This window comes from Delphinus delphis, chromosome 3, assembly GCF_949987515.2.
Source record: "Delphinus delphis chromosome 3, mDelDel1.2, whole genome shotgun sequence".
Lineage (NCBI taxonomy): Eukaryota > Metazoa > Chordata > Mammalia > Artiodactyla > Delphinidae > Delphinus > Delphinus delphis.
In genome coordinates, this window is record NC_082685.1 from 47,149,157 (window position 1) to 47,166,881 (window position 17,725).

General features: G+C 52.4%; 1 protein-coding gene across 1 annotated transcript in view; it reads left to right on the plus strand.

Annotated features, from left to right (window-relative positions):
- Positions 1 to 17,725, plus strand: part of CAMK2A (calcium/calmodulin dependent protein kinase II alpha) — a 65,768-nt gene that overhangs the window by 14,150 nt on the left and 33,893 nt on the right. Inside the window, exons 2-4 of the mRNA XM_060008533.1 lie at positions 2,425 to 2,519; positions 10,476 to 10,535; positions 17,254 to 17,308. Coding sequence (XP_059864516.1) covers positions 2,425 to 2,519; positions 10,476 to 10,535; positions 17,254 to 17,308 — 210 coding nt within the window. The remainder of the gene's footprint in view (positions 1 to 2,424; positions 2,520 to 10,475; positions 10,536 to 17,253; positions 17,309 to 17,725) is intronic.

Genomic DNA, 17,725 nt, shown 5'->3' on the forward strand with positions numbered 1-17,725 from the left:
GTGTGGGGTGCTCTGGGAGCACAAACAGCGGGACATGTCGCCAGGAGGCTTCTCAGGGAGGGGCACCCGGTCTGCTGCTCTCTCCAGGTGGAGGACAGGCAGGGCTGCACACCCCACGGACGGTCTGTTGCTGTGCCCATGAATTCTGGCCTTCCTCAGCTTTCCTACGAGGTCATATTTCCTGGTCTCTAGCCCTCCTCCCAGATCTTTCTTACTTATCCTTCGCCACAGTTTCCCACCCATTCCCTTCATGCTGCCCGGACACGAAGAAGCCAGTGACACAACGCCCAGGGATGTGTGTAGGGCAAGCATCTCTGCCAGCCTGCGGGCTTTGCCGGTGCCTGCCAGCGTCCGCCCCAGCTCCCATCAGCCTCATTTTTGTGGCTTGGACCTGCCTGTGTGCTTAGGAGAGGGGATCAAAGTTTGGAGGATATGGTGGGGTGAGGCCATTTCAGGAACCTGGGCATTCAGGCCAGCAAGCGGCAGGCTCCCTGGGTGGAAGAGAAGCCAAAAACCTGGGGGAGGAAATACCTGAGTTCTAGACATGACCTGGCCTGTGTGACCTTGAGCAATCAATCTACCCTGAGCTACACTGAAGCTCAAAATCTTGGGCTCCGCCTCAGACTTAAGGAATCAGAATCTGCCTTTTAAACAAGATGCCTGTGTAATTCCTATGCACATTAAAACTGGGGAAGGCTGCCCAGGAGACTTGCTTCTTGACATTAGCCTGTGGTTAAGGTGGTAATGGTGGTGACCACAGGTAGTGTCTGGCCCGTTAGGGGGCCTCCTCTGTGATGTGAAGGGGTTGGACCAGCTGACCTTTGTGGTGGAGGGTATAACATGGCACCTAGATGACGGATCTAGCCCTCAAACTAGTTTTGTTTGGCAAAATACTGTGTTTAAATTTTTTGGAATAAGGTACCAGTATTTAAAAATTGGGAAATGTCACGAAAATACCCAGACTTCCAGTTTTTCTCGAAAAATCAAACAATCTGGGAAATGGGCCACATTCCACATGGCAACAATGTCTTCTATGAGCAGTGAAACCAACAGCCCTTGCTCCAAGTTCTCCCAGCCACGAATACGTTGAAGATAAAAACCCAGGAGTCTCTTAAAATATGAAAAACTGCTCAGCTTCGCTCTTGATATGAAAATTCCAAATCACATCTGCACTGAGTCACCACGTTCCACATCTCACTAGCAAAGATATGAAAGTTTGATAACACGTTGTGTTGACAAGGGTGGAGGAAAATGGTCCCCTCACATCCTAGTACGAAAGTAAGTTGGTACACCTCTAAGATGGATCATCTCTCATTATCTATCAGAATTACCACACAACACCTACCCTTTGACCAAATAATACCAGTTCTAGAAGTTTAGTCGAAGACACTTGTACACATGGGAAATGTAATTGTAATGCACGCGTACAAGGTTAGTCATTGCAGCACTGTTTGTAATAGCTATAGATCGGAAGTAACCTAACTGCCCATCGACAGGGGACTGGCTAGGTAAGTTATAGGACAGCCACATGATTAAATGAGGAACTCTTTTTTTAAAAAACATTTATTTATTTTTAAATTTTTATTGGAGTAGAGTTGATTTACAATAGGAACTCTTTATGTTATAATACAGAAGGAGGATCTCTAAAAAATTTCTGGGGCTTCCCTGATGGCGCAGTCGTTGAGAGTCTGCCTGCCGATGCAGGGGACACGAGTTTGTGCCCTGGTCCGGGAAGATCCCACATGCCGCGTTGCGGCTGGGCCCGTGAACAATGGCTGCTGAGCCTGCGCATCCTGCGCGTCCGGAGCCTGTGCTCCGCGGCGGGAGAGGTCACGGCAGTGAGAGGCCCGCGTACCGCCAAAAAAAAAAAAAAAAAAAAAAAAATTTCTGAAAAAGAGGAGAATGTAGAACAGCATGCAAGGTCCAGTATCCAGTATTGCGGAGAGTATCTGTGGAAAGATGCTCTGGTAACACTGGCCATCTCTTGGGAGGGGACTTTGGAGACTAGTGTACAGGGATGGGGAGGACTCTTTTAACTATCTACACTTTTGTACCTTTTGAACTTTGAACCATGTCAATGTGTTACCTACTCAAAGAATAAAAAACTGAAAATTTCCAGGGACCTAGATTCTGTGATTCTAACACTGCATGATTCTAATGTTTTAGAATTTGGTGAACCTAACTTATTAGGACTCTACAAGTCTCATGTCTCATGAGGCCAAGCTCCTAAAGATTTACTACCAGTGGTTCGCCTGGGTCTCCGGGCCTGCTCCGTCCCTGAATCGGGCCCCAGCAGCCCCTACGAGCCCAAGCAGCACTGAGCGAGGGCTCCCTCCCAGCACGGTGCAGCTGCACGAACTGTGGTGTCTCTTGGGAACGCAGCCCTTGGGCCCTCCCTCACCCTCTTTGCCTTCTCTGTCCTAGGGGAGCCTTCTCAGTGGTGCGCAGGTGTGTGAAGGTGCTGGCTGGCCAGGAATATGCTGCCAAGATCATCAACACTAAGAAGCTCTCGGCCAGAGGTAGGCGGTGGATCCGTGCCTGGCCTGCCCTCCGGGGCTCTCCTCCCTTCAGCCCTCCCTCTACCCCTTGGGTTGGAACCAGGATCTGGGTCTGTCCGCCTGGATGTTGCTGCTGTCAGAGGTGGGGGCTCTTCTTCCTGTGGGTATGATGAGAATAGACACCTCCATATTCCTTCCTTAGAGGGTCTGGGCTGGAGGCCACAGCCTCTCCCACAAGCCAGGCTCTCTGCCCCTCATCCACCCGTGCAGGTAAAGACTAAGGTGCTCGGTAGGCCTTCCTTTCCCTGCTTTTCTGCCGCTTGCCTCCATTCTCACCGCCAGACCTCTGTACCTACCTTTCTCTCTACCTGGATGCTCTTACCTGGCTCCTTACAAGGATAGCTCTTTCTCAACCTTCAGGTCTCAGTTCAATGTCACATCCTTGGAGAGACTTCCCTGACCCCCAGACCTGAGGGGGACTTCCCCATTTTATATCTCTCATTACTGTTTCCTCTCTTTGTGGCTTTCTATCAACCTGGAGCTATCCCATTGACTGGCTTGGTGCCTTGTTTAATATCTATGTTCCCTCATGACCATGAGCACCAAGAAGGTGGGAGTGGGTCTCATTCCCTACATACGCCCAGCACCTAGGACGGCGCCCAACGCGTCTCGGGGCTCAACCAGTGTCCCGTGAACTCCAAGTGCACTCAGCTTCAACCAATCCAGTCCACCCTCTGGTCCCTATATACTCCCTTGGACGGTGGCTTCCAAGCCTGGAATCCCCTGGAGAGCTTCAAACACTCCTGATGCCTGGATCCCGCAGGTTGCGATTTAATTAGTCTGGGCTGCGACTTGGGTTTTGGAAATGATCCCCAGGTAATTCTAATTAGGAAGTGGTCCTAAACCAGTAACATCAGCAACACCAGGAGACTGTTAGGAATGCAAATTCATGATTCCAGATATAAGGAATCAGAACCGCATTTTTTTTTGTTTTGTTTTGGTTTTTGTTTGGTTTTTTTGCGGTATGCGGGCCTCTCACTGCCGCGGACCCCACCCCGCTGTGGAGCACAGGCTCCGGACGTGCAGGCCCAGCAGCCATGGCTCACAGGCACAGCCGCTCCGCGGCATGTGGGATCCTCCCGGACCGGGGCACGAACCCATGTCCCCTGCATCGGCAGGTGGACTCCCAACCACTGCGCCACCAGGGAAGCCCCAGAATCGCATTTTAACAAGACACTGGTGATTTGTATGGATGTTAAAACTTGGAACGCCTGCACAGAAGCTTTGCTTCTTGCCCTTAGCATGTGGTTAGGGCGGTAATGGTGGTGACCATAGTCAGCGCGTTGGGGAGGATTATCTACAAAGATCTCCGCACTAGGGCTTCCCTGGTGGCGCAGTGGTTGAGGGTCCGCCTGCCGATGCAGGGGACATGGGTTCGTGCCCCGGTCCGGGAAGATCCCACATGCCGCGGAGCGGCTGGGCCCGTGAGCCATGGCCGCTGAGCCTGCGCGTCCCGAGCCTGTGCTCTGCAACGGGAGAGGCCACAACGGTGAGAGGCCCACGTACCGGAAAAAAAAGATCTCCGCTTTGAATGGTGGGTCTTTGCTGCCTTGGGGACCCCCAGTGGGTGGAGGACGTTCTGTTGGGTGAGGCGGGTACAGGTGCGGTCTGTGCAGCCCGTGGCTTGTGCAGTGTGGAAGACATCGTGTGAGGGATTGGTGAAGTGTCCAGGTGTTTGCCTGGCATAGTGGCAGCTGTGTCTGGGCCAGGGCCCAGCAGGTGTGGATTTCACAGAGGCTGGCACAGGATGCCCATTGTCCCCTGCAGGCCTCCCAGCATGTTCTGTGTTGGACTGTGTGCTGCTGCCTTTCATCTCTCTGGCTCAGTGTTGCTGGGAGCCCAGTGCTTTCTCCTAGTTACTGAACCACCCCCCCATAGGCAGACCAGTGTCCTTCAGGGAGGAGAGGCTGGGCTGGGGGTGGGGGTGGTGCTCTGAAGACCAGGGCCCGCCGTGCCACACAGTCCACATGAACGCTGGCGTGGAAGGGCGAGACCTGTGGAAGGTCGAGGGCCAGAGCCGGGGGCAGGGAGCCAGGGCTGGCAGGAAGGCCAGTAGGAGGGCTGCCTCACCCAATTGCTGGGACTTGCCTTGCCGTTGCTGTGTGACTAGTGGCTGTCTGGTGCCCTCTCTGTGCTTTACATCACTATTGATCAAGGGAGATGTCCCAATCCCTGAGATACAGAGGGGGTGGGACTAGAGCCACAGCTTGGGGTGATAGGTTGGGTTGCCCCCAAAATGAGGGAGGGTCAGAAACCAAGGTCTTGGGACTTCCCTGGTGGTCCAGTGGTTAAGGCACTCCTGCCTTCCAATGCAGGGGGTGCAGGTTCAGTCCCCGGTAGGGGAGCTAAGATCCCACATGCCTTGTGGCCAAAAAACCAAAATATAAAACAGAAGCAATATTGTAACAAATTCAATACAGACTTTAAAAATGGTCCACATCAAAAACATCTCAAAAAAAAAAAAAAGAAAGAAAGAAAGAAACCAAGGTCCTCCCTGGATTCTGGGGAATCTTGGGCCAGTTCACCACATTCTCAGAGCCACATCCACACAAGCACACGACAAAAAGAGACAGATGCATATGGGGGGCATGGAGGGAGCATTGCCTATTTTCTGGAAGGTGACTAAGCGTTCCAGGGACAGTGTAGACTCTGGGCTGTGCAGTAACTGCCCCCTCTCTGGATCTCAGGGGCCTTTGAGCTCCTGGGAGGAAGGCGCTCAGGCCTAGGTGAATGTGAAGGGTGGGAGTGGGGAGCTTCTGAGAGAACCTTCCCAAAGAAGTCTGCCAACTGCCAACGCGTTTCTCCCCAGCAGGAGATGAGGGGCAGAGCTTCTTTTAGCAGGTTTCTTTGTTTGCCGCTCACAGTGCCTGGGGTGGGGACTGGTTTGATGCTGAGTATTTGCCAACACGTTCCAAGCTTCTCCTGCTGGCACCCCCCCCACCCCCGTGACTTTGGCAGTTCCCAGAGGGGGGGCACGCCCCCGTGGGGTGTCGGTTCACTCCCCAGGGAGCTGTGTCTTCCCCTTCTCCACGGGGTCAGCCTCTTCTATCAAGCGTTTCCCAAACCCCGGAGAGAATTTTTGTGTCTATTTTTAAACTACTCTTTTATATAAAATGCTCATAGTATAAACAATTCGAGGAAGCCATAAAGACATGAAATGAAGGTAAAAATATTTTCCTGTCCCAGTCCTTGCCAAATCCCCCTGGGGGCCTTTTGAAAAATACAGCTGCCCCAGTTCCACCCCTGAGGGTGTGGGATTCAGGAGGTGAGGCCCAAGCTCTTGCATTTAAAAAGTCCTAAAAAAAAAATAAATAAAAATAAAAAAATAAAAAGTCCTGTCAGCAGTGACAACAGCCCGTACATGCTCAGCGCCAGCTCCCTGCCAGGGGCTCTGGAAGCTTCCTAGCTATAGCCTCGCCAGGCAGGCACACACAGAATTCATCAACGTTTTAGGGCACGCTGGGCAAGCGGATGTGGCTGGTGCCGCCAGAGGTGACTGGCCCTCATACAGAGACCTCCGTTAGCCCCACTGTCCACCTGAGCGCTGAGGGGTCACTTCCTCGGCTCCCCGGCCATCAGTCCCAGGACACTGGGTGGGAAGCACGGGGTGAGATCATTCAGGCTGCCTCTGAGCTTCAGGTTCATGCAAGGGAGCCTTCGAAGAGGCAGTAAGACACGTCTTTCCGGTCTCTCTCATCTCCTTCCCCACCCCTGCCCGGCACTCCTGGCCCTCGGGATTATTTCTCCAACCTCCTAGGATCTGGAGGCTTGTTGAAGACCTGTGGGGGGAGGGGACATTTTCTGTTCCGAGACTCAGAGGTCTATTTTCTGCCCTGGTTCCTGTGCCTCTAGCCAGAATCCCGCTGCCCATCTGCCTGCTAGAGCCCACCCCCTCTGCAGGCAGAGCCCTCAGGCTGCCTGACTGCACTTCCCGGGGCTCTGCTTTCCCCCCCGCTCTGCCCTGCTGGTACTGTCTGGCCCCAGGAACCTCTCCCCAGAGTTTCCACCCACCTGCTGCCTGCCGAGCTCTGGGCAGGGCTGGCCCCCTTAACCCCAATATCTTGCCCCCAGGCCTGCCCCAAGGGACAGAAGGAGAAGATTCACAAAGCGTTTATCATAATGGGCATTGGGAGCAAGTCTTCCTGGTACCCAGGCAGGAGGCTGCAGACTAGCTTCTCTCAGACCCCTCACCGTCATGGGCCTCTACTGAGCTGGATGGATTAATTTATCAATTATGAGAATGGGAGGCAATATAGTACAGTAATTATCAACGTGGGTTGAAATCCCAGCTCTGCCACTTCTTGGCTATGGGAACTTGGACAAGCTGCTGTGTGGCTCTAGGCCCTGGGAACAAGGCAGAGACCAACAGACAAGGTCTTGCTCTCATTGCACCTGTTTTCTACAGGAGGGAGACTGAAAAGAACATTAAACACACAAGTAAGCTGGGTAATTTCAGGTAGCAATGAGTATTACAAAGAAAATAAGACAGGGTAATGGGGAAGTGATGGGGCTGGAGGGACATTCAGAAAAGGCAGCCGGGGAAGCTCTCTGAGGAGGTGACATTGTGCTGGGACCTGCCTGAAAAGAAGGCAGCCATGAGAAGACCCAGGAGAAGAGTGTTCCAGGCAGAGGGCGCATCAGGTGCAAAGGCCCTGAGGTGGGAAGGGGCTTGCAGTGCCTGAGGCCGCAAAGGAGGCCAGTGTGGCTGGAGCTTCAAGGCCAAGATGAGGTCGGACCCAGCACCCAGCAGTCTTCCTGGATGTGGTGAGGAGTTTGGATTGTATTATAAGTACATTAGGAAGCTGTTGGCAAGTTTGAAGTCAGTATCTAATTTATATTTTAATAAGAGGTCTGTGGCTGCCCAGGACTATTGGCTGGGGGTTGGGGGGAGTGTTCAGGAGTAGTTTCTCAGAGCTCTGAGTTGTAATAAGGCTTGATCACTTTGATGACCACCTTGATTTTGATAAAGAGACTGCTCCTTTAGCACTGGGCCTCAGTTTCCCCATCTGCCTAATGGAGCAAGGCCTCAGAGGTCAAGAGGAACTCAGTCCCTACGTTTCTTGAGGTTCCCTACATATTAGAAAATGAAAACATTTCAGAGTTACAAAAGTTATTGTATAAAGTACATGTTTACATTCAACAAATTAATGATTTTAGCGCTGAAATTTGCAATGCAGTGTAATTGTACTATGCACAAGATGATTACAAGCTTTATAAAAAGAATTAGTTCCTAGCTTTTCCAGCAGTGAGGTCTGGTAACCAGGCACATTTTCTTTTTTTAAAAAATAAATTTATTTATTTATTTATTTTTGGCTGCATTGGGTCTTCGTTGCTGTGCATGGGCTTTCTCTAGTTGCGGCAAGCGGGGGCCACTCTTCGATGCGGTGCGCGGGCCTCTCATTGCAGTGGCTTCTCTTGCTGCAGAGCACGGGCTCTAGGCTCGTGGGCTTCAGTAGTTGTGGCTCGCGGGCTCCAGAGCACAGGCTCAGTAGTTGTGGCGCACGGACTTAGCTGCTCCACAGCATGTGTGATCTTCCCAGGCCACGGCTCGAACCCGTGTCCCCTGCTTTGGCAGGCGGATTCTTAACCACTGAGCCACCAGGGAAGTCCCCAGGCACACATTTGAAGCTGTGTGACAAACGTTTTCTTCTTTCAATCCTGTCAGTGTAGCTCTGCTCCCGGGTGACCTCGCATCGAGAAAAACATCAGAATTCTGGATTTAGATCCTTTATCCCTTGAATGTGTAGCCTGGGTCAGGAGGCCCCCAGCCCCCACTGATAGGCCCCACTTTGAGCTGCCTGGTTTCTGGTTCTGCTGGGGATGGGTGGGTGGGGGGCAGGGTTTGGAGCTGGGGAGGGTCCAGCCTTCCTCAGCTCAGGGATGGACCTTGACCAGCCCTGGATGGGGATCCCCCTCCTTTGCCTGGGAATCAGCTTTCCTGCCCCCGCCCTGGAGGATATGGAAGGATGCAGAGAGGGAAGAGGAACCGGGGGATACCCCTAAGCCTGGACCAGCCTCCCCTTCCCTAGCCTGTAGCCGCCTTTAGCTGGGGAGTGGAGCTTCCACTCTATGGAAGAAGGATTGGTCTTAATTGCTTTGCTGATGGAAAAGCCACATGTTAGTATTGATCTTGGTTTCTGCAGCCCTTGGAGGACGGCTGGTGATTCCTCTAATGGAGGGGGAAGGGGAGAGGGAAGCTGGCTGCCTGGAGACAGGGCTGGGACTTTCTCCATCCTCATCATCCTCCCTGGTGCCCACCTGCTTTGGAGGGGCCATTCAGAGACAGGGGTTCTAGTCCTGGCTCCGCTTCTGAGTGTCTGTGTGAGTTCGCTCCTCTGGGCCTCAATTTTCCCATTCGGGAATAGGGGGCAGGTGGAGGAGGTGGTGATGAGTCAGGGTGTGGAAAATGGGACAGCACCGGGTTGTTTTTTGTTGTTGTTTTGTTTTGTTTTTTGCCGTGACACACGGCTTGCGGGATCTCAGTTCTCTGACCAGGGACTGAACCTGGGCCACGGCAGTGAAGGCCCGGAATCCTAACCACCAGGCCACCAGGGAACTCCCTGACTTACGCCTGGAGCCTGACTGCCTGAGTACAAAGCGTGCGGCCACTGCTCACCACAGTGTGGCCTTGGGCCAGATACTTAATGTCTCTGAACCTCTGTTCCCTCCTCTGTAAAGCCAGCACAGTGGTAGCGCCATCCTCAGAGGACTGTCATGAGGGCTTACATAGTCTACATTTGCGACTGGCTCCTTTTATATACTGTTTTGTTTTTTAAAATTAAAGCATTAAATACCAAATTGGAGAAAAGCACCAAAAAGGAAATTGCAAAACGCTTAAAATGGGGACAGTGATGCCCATAGCCCAGGGCTGTTGGGAGGACTGAGTGGGGTCAGGGGTGTGCTTGCTCTCAGCAGCCTCAGTATCAGGGACCACAGGTGCAGACCCCAAGCGAGGCCTCTCTCCCAGGTGGGCAGGGAAATCCAGGGGATTTGGACAAACGTCCTGAGAAGCAGGTGGGAGATCTCTGAGTAAGCCCTGAGACTGCCATGGCCAAGTTCTACCTGCAGATTCTTTGGGGCTCTCTGTGTCCCTGGTCCCAACTCCTCTCACGGGAGGCGGCTTCTGTGAATTAATATGGCCCTTCTCCTGCAGAGAATTCCCACTCCCTTAGAAAGTTTCGTTCATTCAGTCGTTTGTTCTTTCATTCAGTTATTCCTTGAGCACCTACTATGGGCCAGGCATTTGGGTAGATGCCACAGGCACAACAGAGACCAAGTCCTCGTCCTCAAGGACAGCGATCTCCCTGAGACAGAATGGGACGTGCTGTCCAGGGGCCCCGAGAGCACAGAGGAGGAGCCCCTACCAGCTGGTAGTCAGGGCAGGCTGCCAGGAAAGGGCGACATCGAAGGATGGGTAGGAGTGAATGACAGCCGGTGAGGAACAGGTGGGAGGCCGAGAGGGAGCTTTCCAAGCTGAGAGAACCGCGTGTGCGAAGGCTCCAGAGTGGGAGGGCTGAGCAGCGCGTGCCTGGAGAGGTGAAGTTCAGCAGTTCAGTCCGTCTGGGGTGTAGTGTGAGGGGCAGGGCTGGAGGAGGGGCAGCTGGAGCCTGTTGTGCGAGTGGGGATGTTCCAGGCTGCCTGGAGCTTGGCTCTGATACAGGAAAGAGATGCCCCTCGTTTGAGAGCCCTGAAAGCCAAGGGAGGGGAAGGGACTTCTGCGTCACTGCAAACCCAGCCTCCCTCCCTTTCGCTGCAGCCCACTGCCTTCCTGGAGGACACAGAGGCTCTGCCCAAAAGGCAGGCGAGCTTGCCCGGGGCCCAGGTGCTGCCCTGGGAGGTGGAGGCTGTGAGGAGGGAGAGATGGGATGGGTGGAGGCTCCTCTCTCACCTGGACTCACCTGGGCATCTGTGTTTCAGACCACCAGAAGCTGGAGCGTGAAGCCCGCATCTGCCGCCTGCTGAAGCACCCCAACATTGGTGAGCATGGGGGATGGGTGAGGGGTAGAGGTGGGGCCTGGCCCAGCTCCCCTGCCTGCCCTGGTAGGTGTTTGTTGAGGGGAGCTGGTAGCTGCTCTCTTCTCGGGGACTGAGGCGATAGAGGTGGGAAAGGGTGTGTCTTGGTTTCCGCACTCCTCGGAGAGCAGCTTGGTTGGGGGGGGGGAAGGTGAAGAAGGGGCCCTTCCTCCCAGCCCACGCTGCCAGCAGCCTCCTTCAGAAAAGCTGTTTCAGGAAAACTCCCCAAGCTCTGAGAGAGACGAAAATAGGCCAAGCTTGGCCTTGACCGGTGCAGCCCACTCCCCAAACCTACCCCCACGCTGAATCAGCCTGGCTCCGTGGCCCTGCCCACCTGCATAGACCTGCAGCGCCAGCCTCTCTGAGGCCAGCCCAACGCGGCTCCTGCCCAGGGTGGACTGAACGCAGGCTGCATGGAGCGGCTGAGCCCAGGGCGGGCAGGATGGCGCTGAAAGAGCACATCGCTACCTGACCTCCCCTCCCCCACCCCTGCACAACTGGGGGGCTGCGTCCCAGCCTGGCAGCGTTCTGAGTCATGGAGGGGAGGGAGTGCAGAGTCTAGATATAGTTCTGTCAGGGAACGGCTGTGTGACTTTGGGTAGGAGCACTACCCTCTCTGAGCCACTTCTCCCATCTTCACAAGGAGGGGACTGTCTGGACCAGCTGGGCATCTTGTTAAAAGGTAGATTCTGGTTGAGTGGGTCTGGATGGGGCCTGAGGTTTTGCATTCCTAACATACTGCAAGGTGATGCCACAGCTGCTGGCTTACAACCACACTTGAGGAACAAGGTCTAGGTGCTCTGTAAGGAGCATTCCAGCTCTGACAGCTACCAAGCCTTCTCCCTCAGGAGACAAGCATCTCTCTATGTCCAGGGCCCCAAGGGTTAACTTCCCTGATGAAGAGAAGCATCTCCATCTGCTATTTATACCCAGAAGGCACCTCCCCTTTCCCAGTCCTGGGAAAAGGAGCAGAGCTGTACACACAGCAGCTAGAGGTTCCAGGGCTAGAATCGGAGAAGGGGTGGCAAGGTGGCTGGCGGGGAGCAACCCTGGTTGGATCCTGGCCCCTGACCTGTTTATGACCGTGGGCAGCTCCTACCCTCTCTGGGCCTCCAGCTCCCCAACTGTACAATGGAGGGGGTCATGAGTGGTCTCTGACTATATAATCCCATGGTGCTTAGAAAGGCCATCAGTCCTGGAGGAAGGAGGCGGGGAGTGTGTGTGTGTGTGCGCGCACGCGTGCGCCACTACACAGTTGCAGCTGTCTCAGGTCAACGCTGCCTCCTCCTTCGCCCGCTCATTCCCAGCTCTAAAGGGGAGGAGTAAGTTATGGGCTCTGGGGCTGACAGACTGCAGCTCAAATCCTGGGTTTGCTGCTTAATTGCTGTGTGATCCATGACATGTTGTTTAACTGCTCTGAAGCTCAATTTTCTCATCTGGAAAATGGAAATGATACATAGCTTGTAGGATTATGATGATCACATAGAGCATAGTACAATAACAACCCCCCGTGAGTGCTTTATTATCGTTAAGCTGCTCCACTTTTTCTCAGCCTATACCCTCCCACAGAGCAACCTTACCTGGAGTCTTGCCTCCTGCCTAAATCTTCATAGGATTCTCATTCCTTTGAGCCATGAAGATTTTGAGTCGTCAGTTTGGGGCATTATATATAACACAGTGGTTTAGAGAATGGAGTTTGTAGTCAGACACACCTGGATTCAAATCCCAGCTCTGCCTTTTAAAAAATTTATTTATTTTATTTATTTATTTTTGGCTGCGTTGGGTCTTCGTTGCTGTGTGCGGGCTTTCTCTAGTTGTGGTGAGCGGGGGCCGCTCTTTGTTGTGGTGCACGGACTTCTTATTGCAGTGACTTCTCTTGTTGCAGTGCACGGGCTCTAGGCACACGGGCTTCAGTAGTTGCAGCACGTGGGCTCAGTAGTTGTGGCTCACGGGCTCTAGAGCACAGGCTCAGTAGTTGTGGCGCACAGACTTCGTTGCTCCGTGGCATGTGGGATCTTCCCGGACCAGGGCTCGAACCCATGTCCCCTGCATTGGCAGGTGGATTCTTAACCACTGCACCACCAGGGAAGTCCCCCAGCTCTACTTTTTATATGGTGTTTGAATTTGGGCAGGCTATGAAGCTCTCAGACTCAGTACCCTTCTCTGTGAAATGAGGATAATCATGCTACTCACTTTCTAGAACTGTTGTGAGGTTTAAGTGAGATATTGTAAGTCAAGCACTTAGCACAAGCCTGGCAGGTGGTAAAATCTCAGAAATGGCAGCTATCATCTTCATCATCGTCACTGAGTCATTTACTCCATTTGTTCACCTGATGTCAAGGGCATCCGAGGCCCCACCATGTGCCAAGGCCTCTGCTAGTCTCTGTGGAAGAAATGAGGATGGGGGCGATTGCCCTGGCGGTCCAGTGGTTAGGACTCCTTGCTTCCACTGCAGGGGTTCCAGGTTCAATCCCTGGTCAGGGAACTAAGATCCCGCAAGCCATGTGGTGCAGCCAAAGGGAAAAAAAAAAAAAAGAAATGGTGGGGAGGGGGTGGGGGTGGCTGATGGACAGGGACGTGGAGAGCAGAGCTGAGATCCAGAACAGGAAGACACTCAGAGGAACTTGAAGCTATTGTTAGGGCTGGAAGTGTCCTTGGAGGGTACCGCTTCCTGAGCCTCCAAGCATCTCAGTTCAAAGTAGATTGGAATCTGCCCAAAGAAGTGCAAAGAGGTCCAGATGTGGATGCAGAACCTGAGAAGTGGGTCCGTGCCCAGAGAAACTAGGCTGAGTCCTATTCAGGCTGCTTGGTGAGTCCAGCCAAGGTCACTGGCTGCTGCCTGCGTATGGCCACTGCCCAGCCACACACAGGGCACTAGGTCAGGGAGGTCCCTGGCTCAGCACAGGTGGGTCCAGCTGTGCTACGCACAAAGCATTTACCTCCTAGCTCCTGCTTCGGGGAGGACAATACTCTATTCTCTGTACCATTAGCACCTGCTGTTGAGGCAGACCCGCCCCTGAACCCCAAAGGCTGCCCCAGGGAGCAGGAGACAACATGAGAGTTTAGCAGGTGATTTGGGGTGGCCAAGGGAAGTGAGGTTAGTCAGTGATGAAGATGATGATGTCTTCATTTATTAAGTTCTTCCTAGTGCCAGGCACTGTGTTGAGTGCTCTACGAGCATCGCTGCATTAACTCCCCACACCAGTCCAGTGCAGTGGTATTAGCACTGCTGCTAGAAGAGGAGGCTCGGAGAGGTTATGTAATTTGCCCAAAGTTACACAACTTCTAAGAGGTGGAGCCGGAAGGCAAACCCAGAGAGTCTGACTGCGGAGCCCATGTTCTCAGTCCTTCTGTGACTATCAGGAGTGTGCTGTTGGGGGGCGGGGCAGTGGCCAGGGGGTCAAATAGACCCTTCAGTTTCAAAGAAAACAATGGTAACTGTTGGAAATAGGACAGGAGTGTCAGAAGTTCACGAATCCAGCTACACAAATGAAAACTAGATTACAGATTTGTTTGCTCTTTGACAAGCAGTGACAGCATAAATCAATGAGCACACACATGCCAGTCTCCCCACCAGGAGATGGGACTGTCACATAGGCCATGGCCCTTGAATCCTTGCCTCTCTTGGGCTCTGGGTTGCGTTTTCCCTGAGGACAGCTTCCATCCACGGGAGGCGAGGTTTTGTGTGTGAAAACAGCACTGAAATGAGGAGTCCTGTCTCCTGAGCTCTGAGCCGTGATGCAGCCATCTCTCGGGGATTGAAGCCAACTCCAGTATCATCCCGCAGGTGGAGGCCGGAATCCAGCCCATATCCCCCTCGCCTGGCTGAGCAGAGGGCCAGCCTTTTACAATCAGCACAAAGGCACCATCTGAGCTACAGGCAGCTCTGGATACGCCCCTCGGCCCCGCATTCTGTCCATTTCCCTGAGCCCTGAGGACCTTCTCTAAAATGGGCTGAGGCTCCTGGCCAGAGGGTAGATCTGGAACCCCAGTTTTCTTGGAGCTCCTCTGAAATGGCTGTTGACCCAGTTCTAAAAGCTCTTTTTGAGACGGTTCTGGATGTAGCTTGGCTTCTCAGAGCTTCTCACACTCAGGAAAGAGGAGTTAAAACACCTGAGCAGAGTAGACAGGAAGGAGTCTGCTGCCCAAGAATCCTCTTGGAGGAAAGGGTGTTTTTCAAAACTTTGCCCCAATACACTGTTAATGCAAGTTTATGGTAGATGAATGAGAAGACTAATAATTTTAGAGGTATCTCCTATAACCTCAGCATCTAGAGTTAACATTGATGATGTAGGCTTCCATGTAATATCTGATACCTGTACCTTCTCAAGTACATCTAAACATATTACCTCAGGTCAGGTTTCTTAGAAGCAGAGCCTGAGGCAGGGATTCAGGTGCGTGTGGTTTACTGAGGGTGTGCTCCCAGGGGAAGCCTGTAAGGGATGGGGTGAAGCAGGATGGAGGGAGGGGAGGGAACTGAGTAGAAACGTGGCCTCAGGTCAAGTCTAACTCTGACCTGGTCCCAGGTGGAGGGTGCAGTGGGGAGGCCTCTGGAACATAAACATCTGGAGTTGTCCCTCCTTGAGGAAAGGAGACTGGCCCTTTGCACAGACTCTGCCTCCCCACATTAGTCCATCATTGGCTGAAGGCTATAGGTAACCACGTGGGCAAGGTGGCTCCGTCAGCAGTGCGCTATTCTCCAGAGAAGGAGGGCAACTGTGAGTGGTAAGCCAACCCACTGCAGCTGCAGGATGGCTGCACCATCTTACTAAAGGGGGTCTGGGCAGGGCACCAATGTACAGTTGTCAGATTCTGCACTCAGAAAATACAGGATGCTCAGTTCAAGACACATACATTTCAAAAGTCAAGCCTATCTTTGCTTTGAAATGCATTAACAAATTGAAATAGGTTAAAGGATGAAGGGATAGATAGAAATATAATAAAGTAAGTATAATAAGACATTAATGATAGAACCCAGGTGGTGGGTACTTAGGTATTCACTTGACTCTCTTTGAAATTTTTTTTTTTTTTCTGTACACGGGCCTCTCACTGTTGTGGCCTCTCCCATCACGGAGCACAGGCTCCAGATGCGCAGGCTCAGCGGCCATGGCTCACGGGCCCAGCCGCTCCGCGGCATGTGGGATCTTCCCGGACCGGGGCACAAACCCGCGTCCCCTGCATCGGCAGGCGGACTCTCAACCACTGGGCCACCAGGGAAGCCCTGTTTGAAATTTTTTATAATAAAATGTTGATAAATAATTAAAGCAGGATTATATTATATGTACTCTCAGGCTACCTACTTTTTAGTTTTGCCTTAAGGTAGTTTAAAAACATTTTTCAGGTGCTCGCTTCGGCAGCACATATACTAAAAACATCTTTCAGTCATTATTTATAAATATATATCATTTAAGATTTTTAAAAGACATTTTATTTAAATTTGTGTCCCCTTCATCCTCCATCTCTGCTCCTCCTCTCTGTAGACACACTCTGGGGTATTTAATGCCTGCTTCTCCAAACTTTATGTGCCAATGTGAGGGCCACAAGCTCTTTCGGGGGCTCGGTATTGAGTCAGAAATACACGTACATGGCAGGAATTCAGATGGCACTGGGGCTTACAGAGAAAAGTCACAACGACCCACAACCCCAGCTGTCCCAATTCCCCTCCTCAAGGCACCCTCAGCGCCCACATCTCTGTATCCTTCCAGAGAGACTTATGCCGTACGCAAGCTGAAATACATCCTTTCAGAAAAGGACTATGCATACTGCTTTGCTCTTTGCTTTTTCACCAAACAGCATAATTTAGAGACGATTCCACACCAGCAGATACGTAACTGCCGCATTATTTTAACAGCTGTGTAATTTTCCATTGTGCAATGTACCGTAATTCTTTGAGCCCACACCCCCCTCCACGGCCATTTTTAAGTTGTGGTGCAGGGAAGGACATGAACTTGTCCTGGGAGAACTTGTCTTTGGCTGGCAGGGTGTGGGACCCTGACCACAGAGTCAGCCCCAGGCCTTGGGCCCCCTTTTTTTTTTCCCAGAAGCTCAGGGGGTAATTTGGAAGCTCTGGGCTCCTGGGAGCTCTGCCTTTGTTCTTGGTAAATGAGGTATGAAGAGATGTCAGTTTCTCAGCAGCCAGAACTGAGGGACCAATGTCATTCCCCCCTCCACCAGCTCTGCTGTCACCTCAGACCCGGAAGCAGAGCAGGGCCATTAGCACAGGGCCAGCACTGAGTAAACATCGATTGTGTGCCTCGTGGAATTCTCACAAGAAGGCTGCGAGTCCAGGGGTTTCATTCTCATTGTCCAGGCAAGGAAAGAGAGGCTCAGAAAGGGATAGCAATTTGGCCAAACTCACACAGCTAGCATAGTGGCAGAGATTTGAGCCACAGGTCTTTCCATGACACTGGCCTTCCCAGCAGGGAAACTGAAGGTTGCAGTGGGAAGGGGACCAAACTTTGACCAAAGCAGGAGTCTTTAGTCTTTAAGCCCAGGCATCTTTTGGGGATGCCTGATGTCAGTGATCCTTTGTTCATATGTATTTGTCAAGGCACCTGGCAACTGGCTTGTGCTCCGTGACTTTTGGAGAAACTGAAATGTTGGCTCTTTGAGGGGTGAGAGGGAGGCTGGGGGTGGGAAGCTCTGTGTCCTGCGTAACCAGCTGCCTTGGCCCCTCCTACAGTCCGGCTCCACGACAGCATCTCCGAGGAGGGACACCATTACCTGATCTTTGACCTGTGAGTCTGGCCCCATCCTGGGATGTAGAGTGGGGATGGGAACAGCCTTGGCAGGGATGACCTCACTGGGTCTCTTGGCCTGAAGAGTCCACATGCCTCCTAGGTTGGGCTGAATTACCTCTTCTGATACAGAGTTTCCCCAAACACGGTAGGCCTGCCACCTGAGCAGTGCAGCCTGGTTTTCCTGACACACCAACAAACACTTTTAACTTCCATCATCATATATTTAGTTTCGTTTCTATTTGTGGCCAGTGATGCTGGTCTTCCATTTCTAGTGGTGATATAAAGTTTCCTTTTGGAATAAATTTAAAGTTTTTAAAGCCAGTCAATTGAATGAAAAGCCAACATGAACTGAGAGGTCTCAGTGGCTCCCGGTCTCATGGGTAAAGGACAATACTTGAGACAATGGGGGAGTCT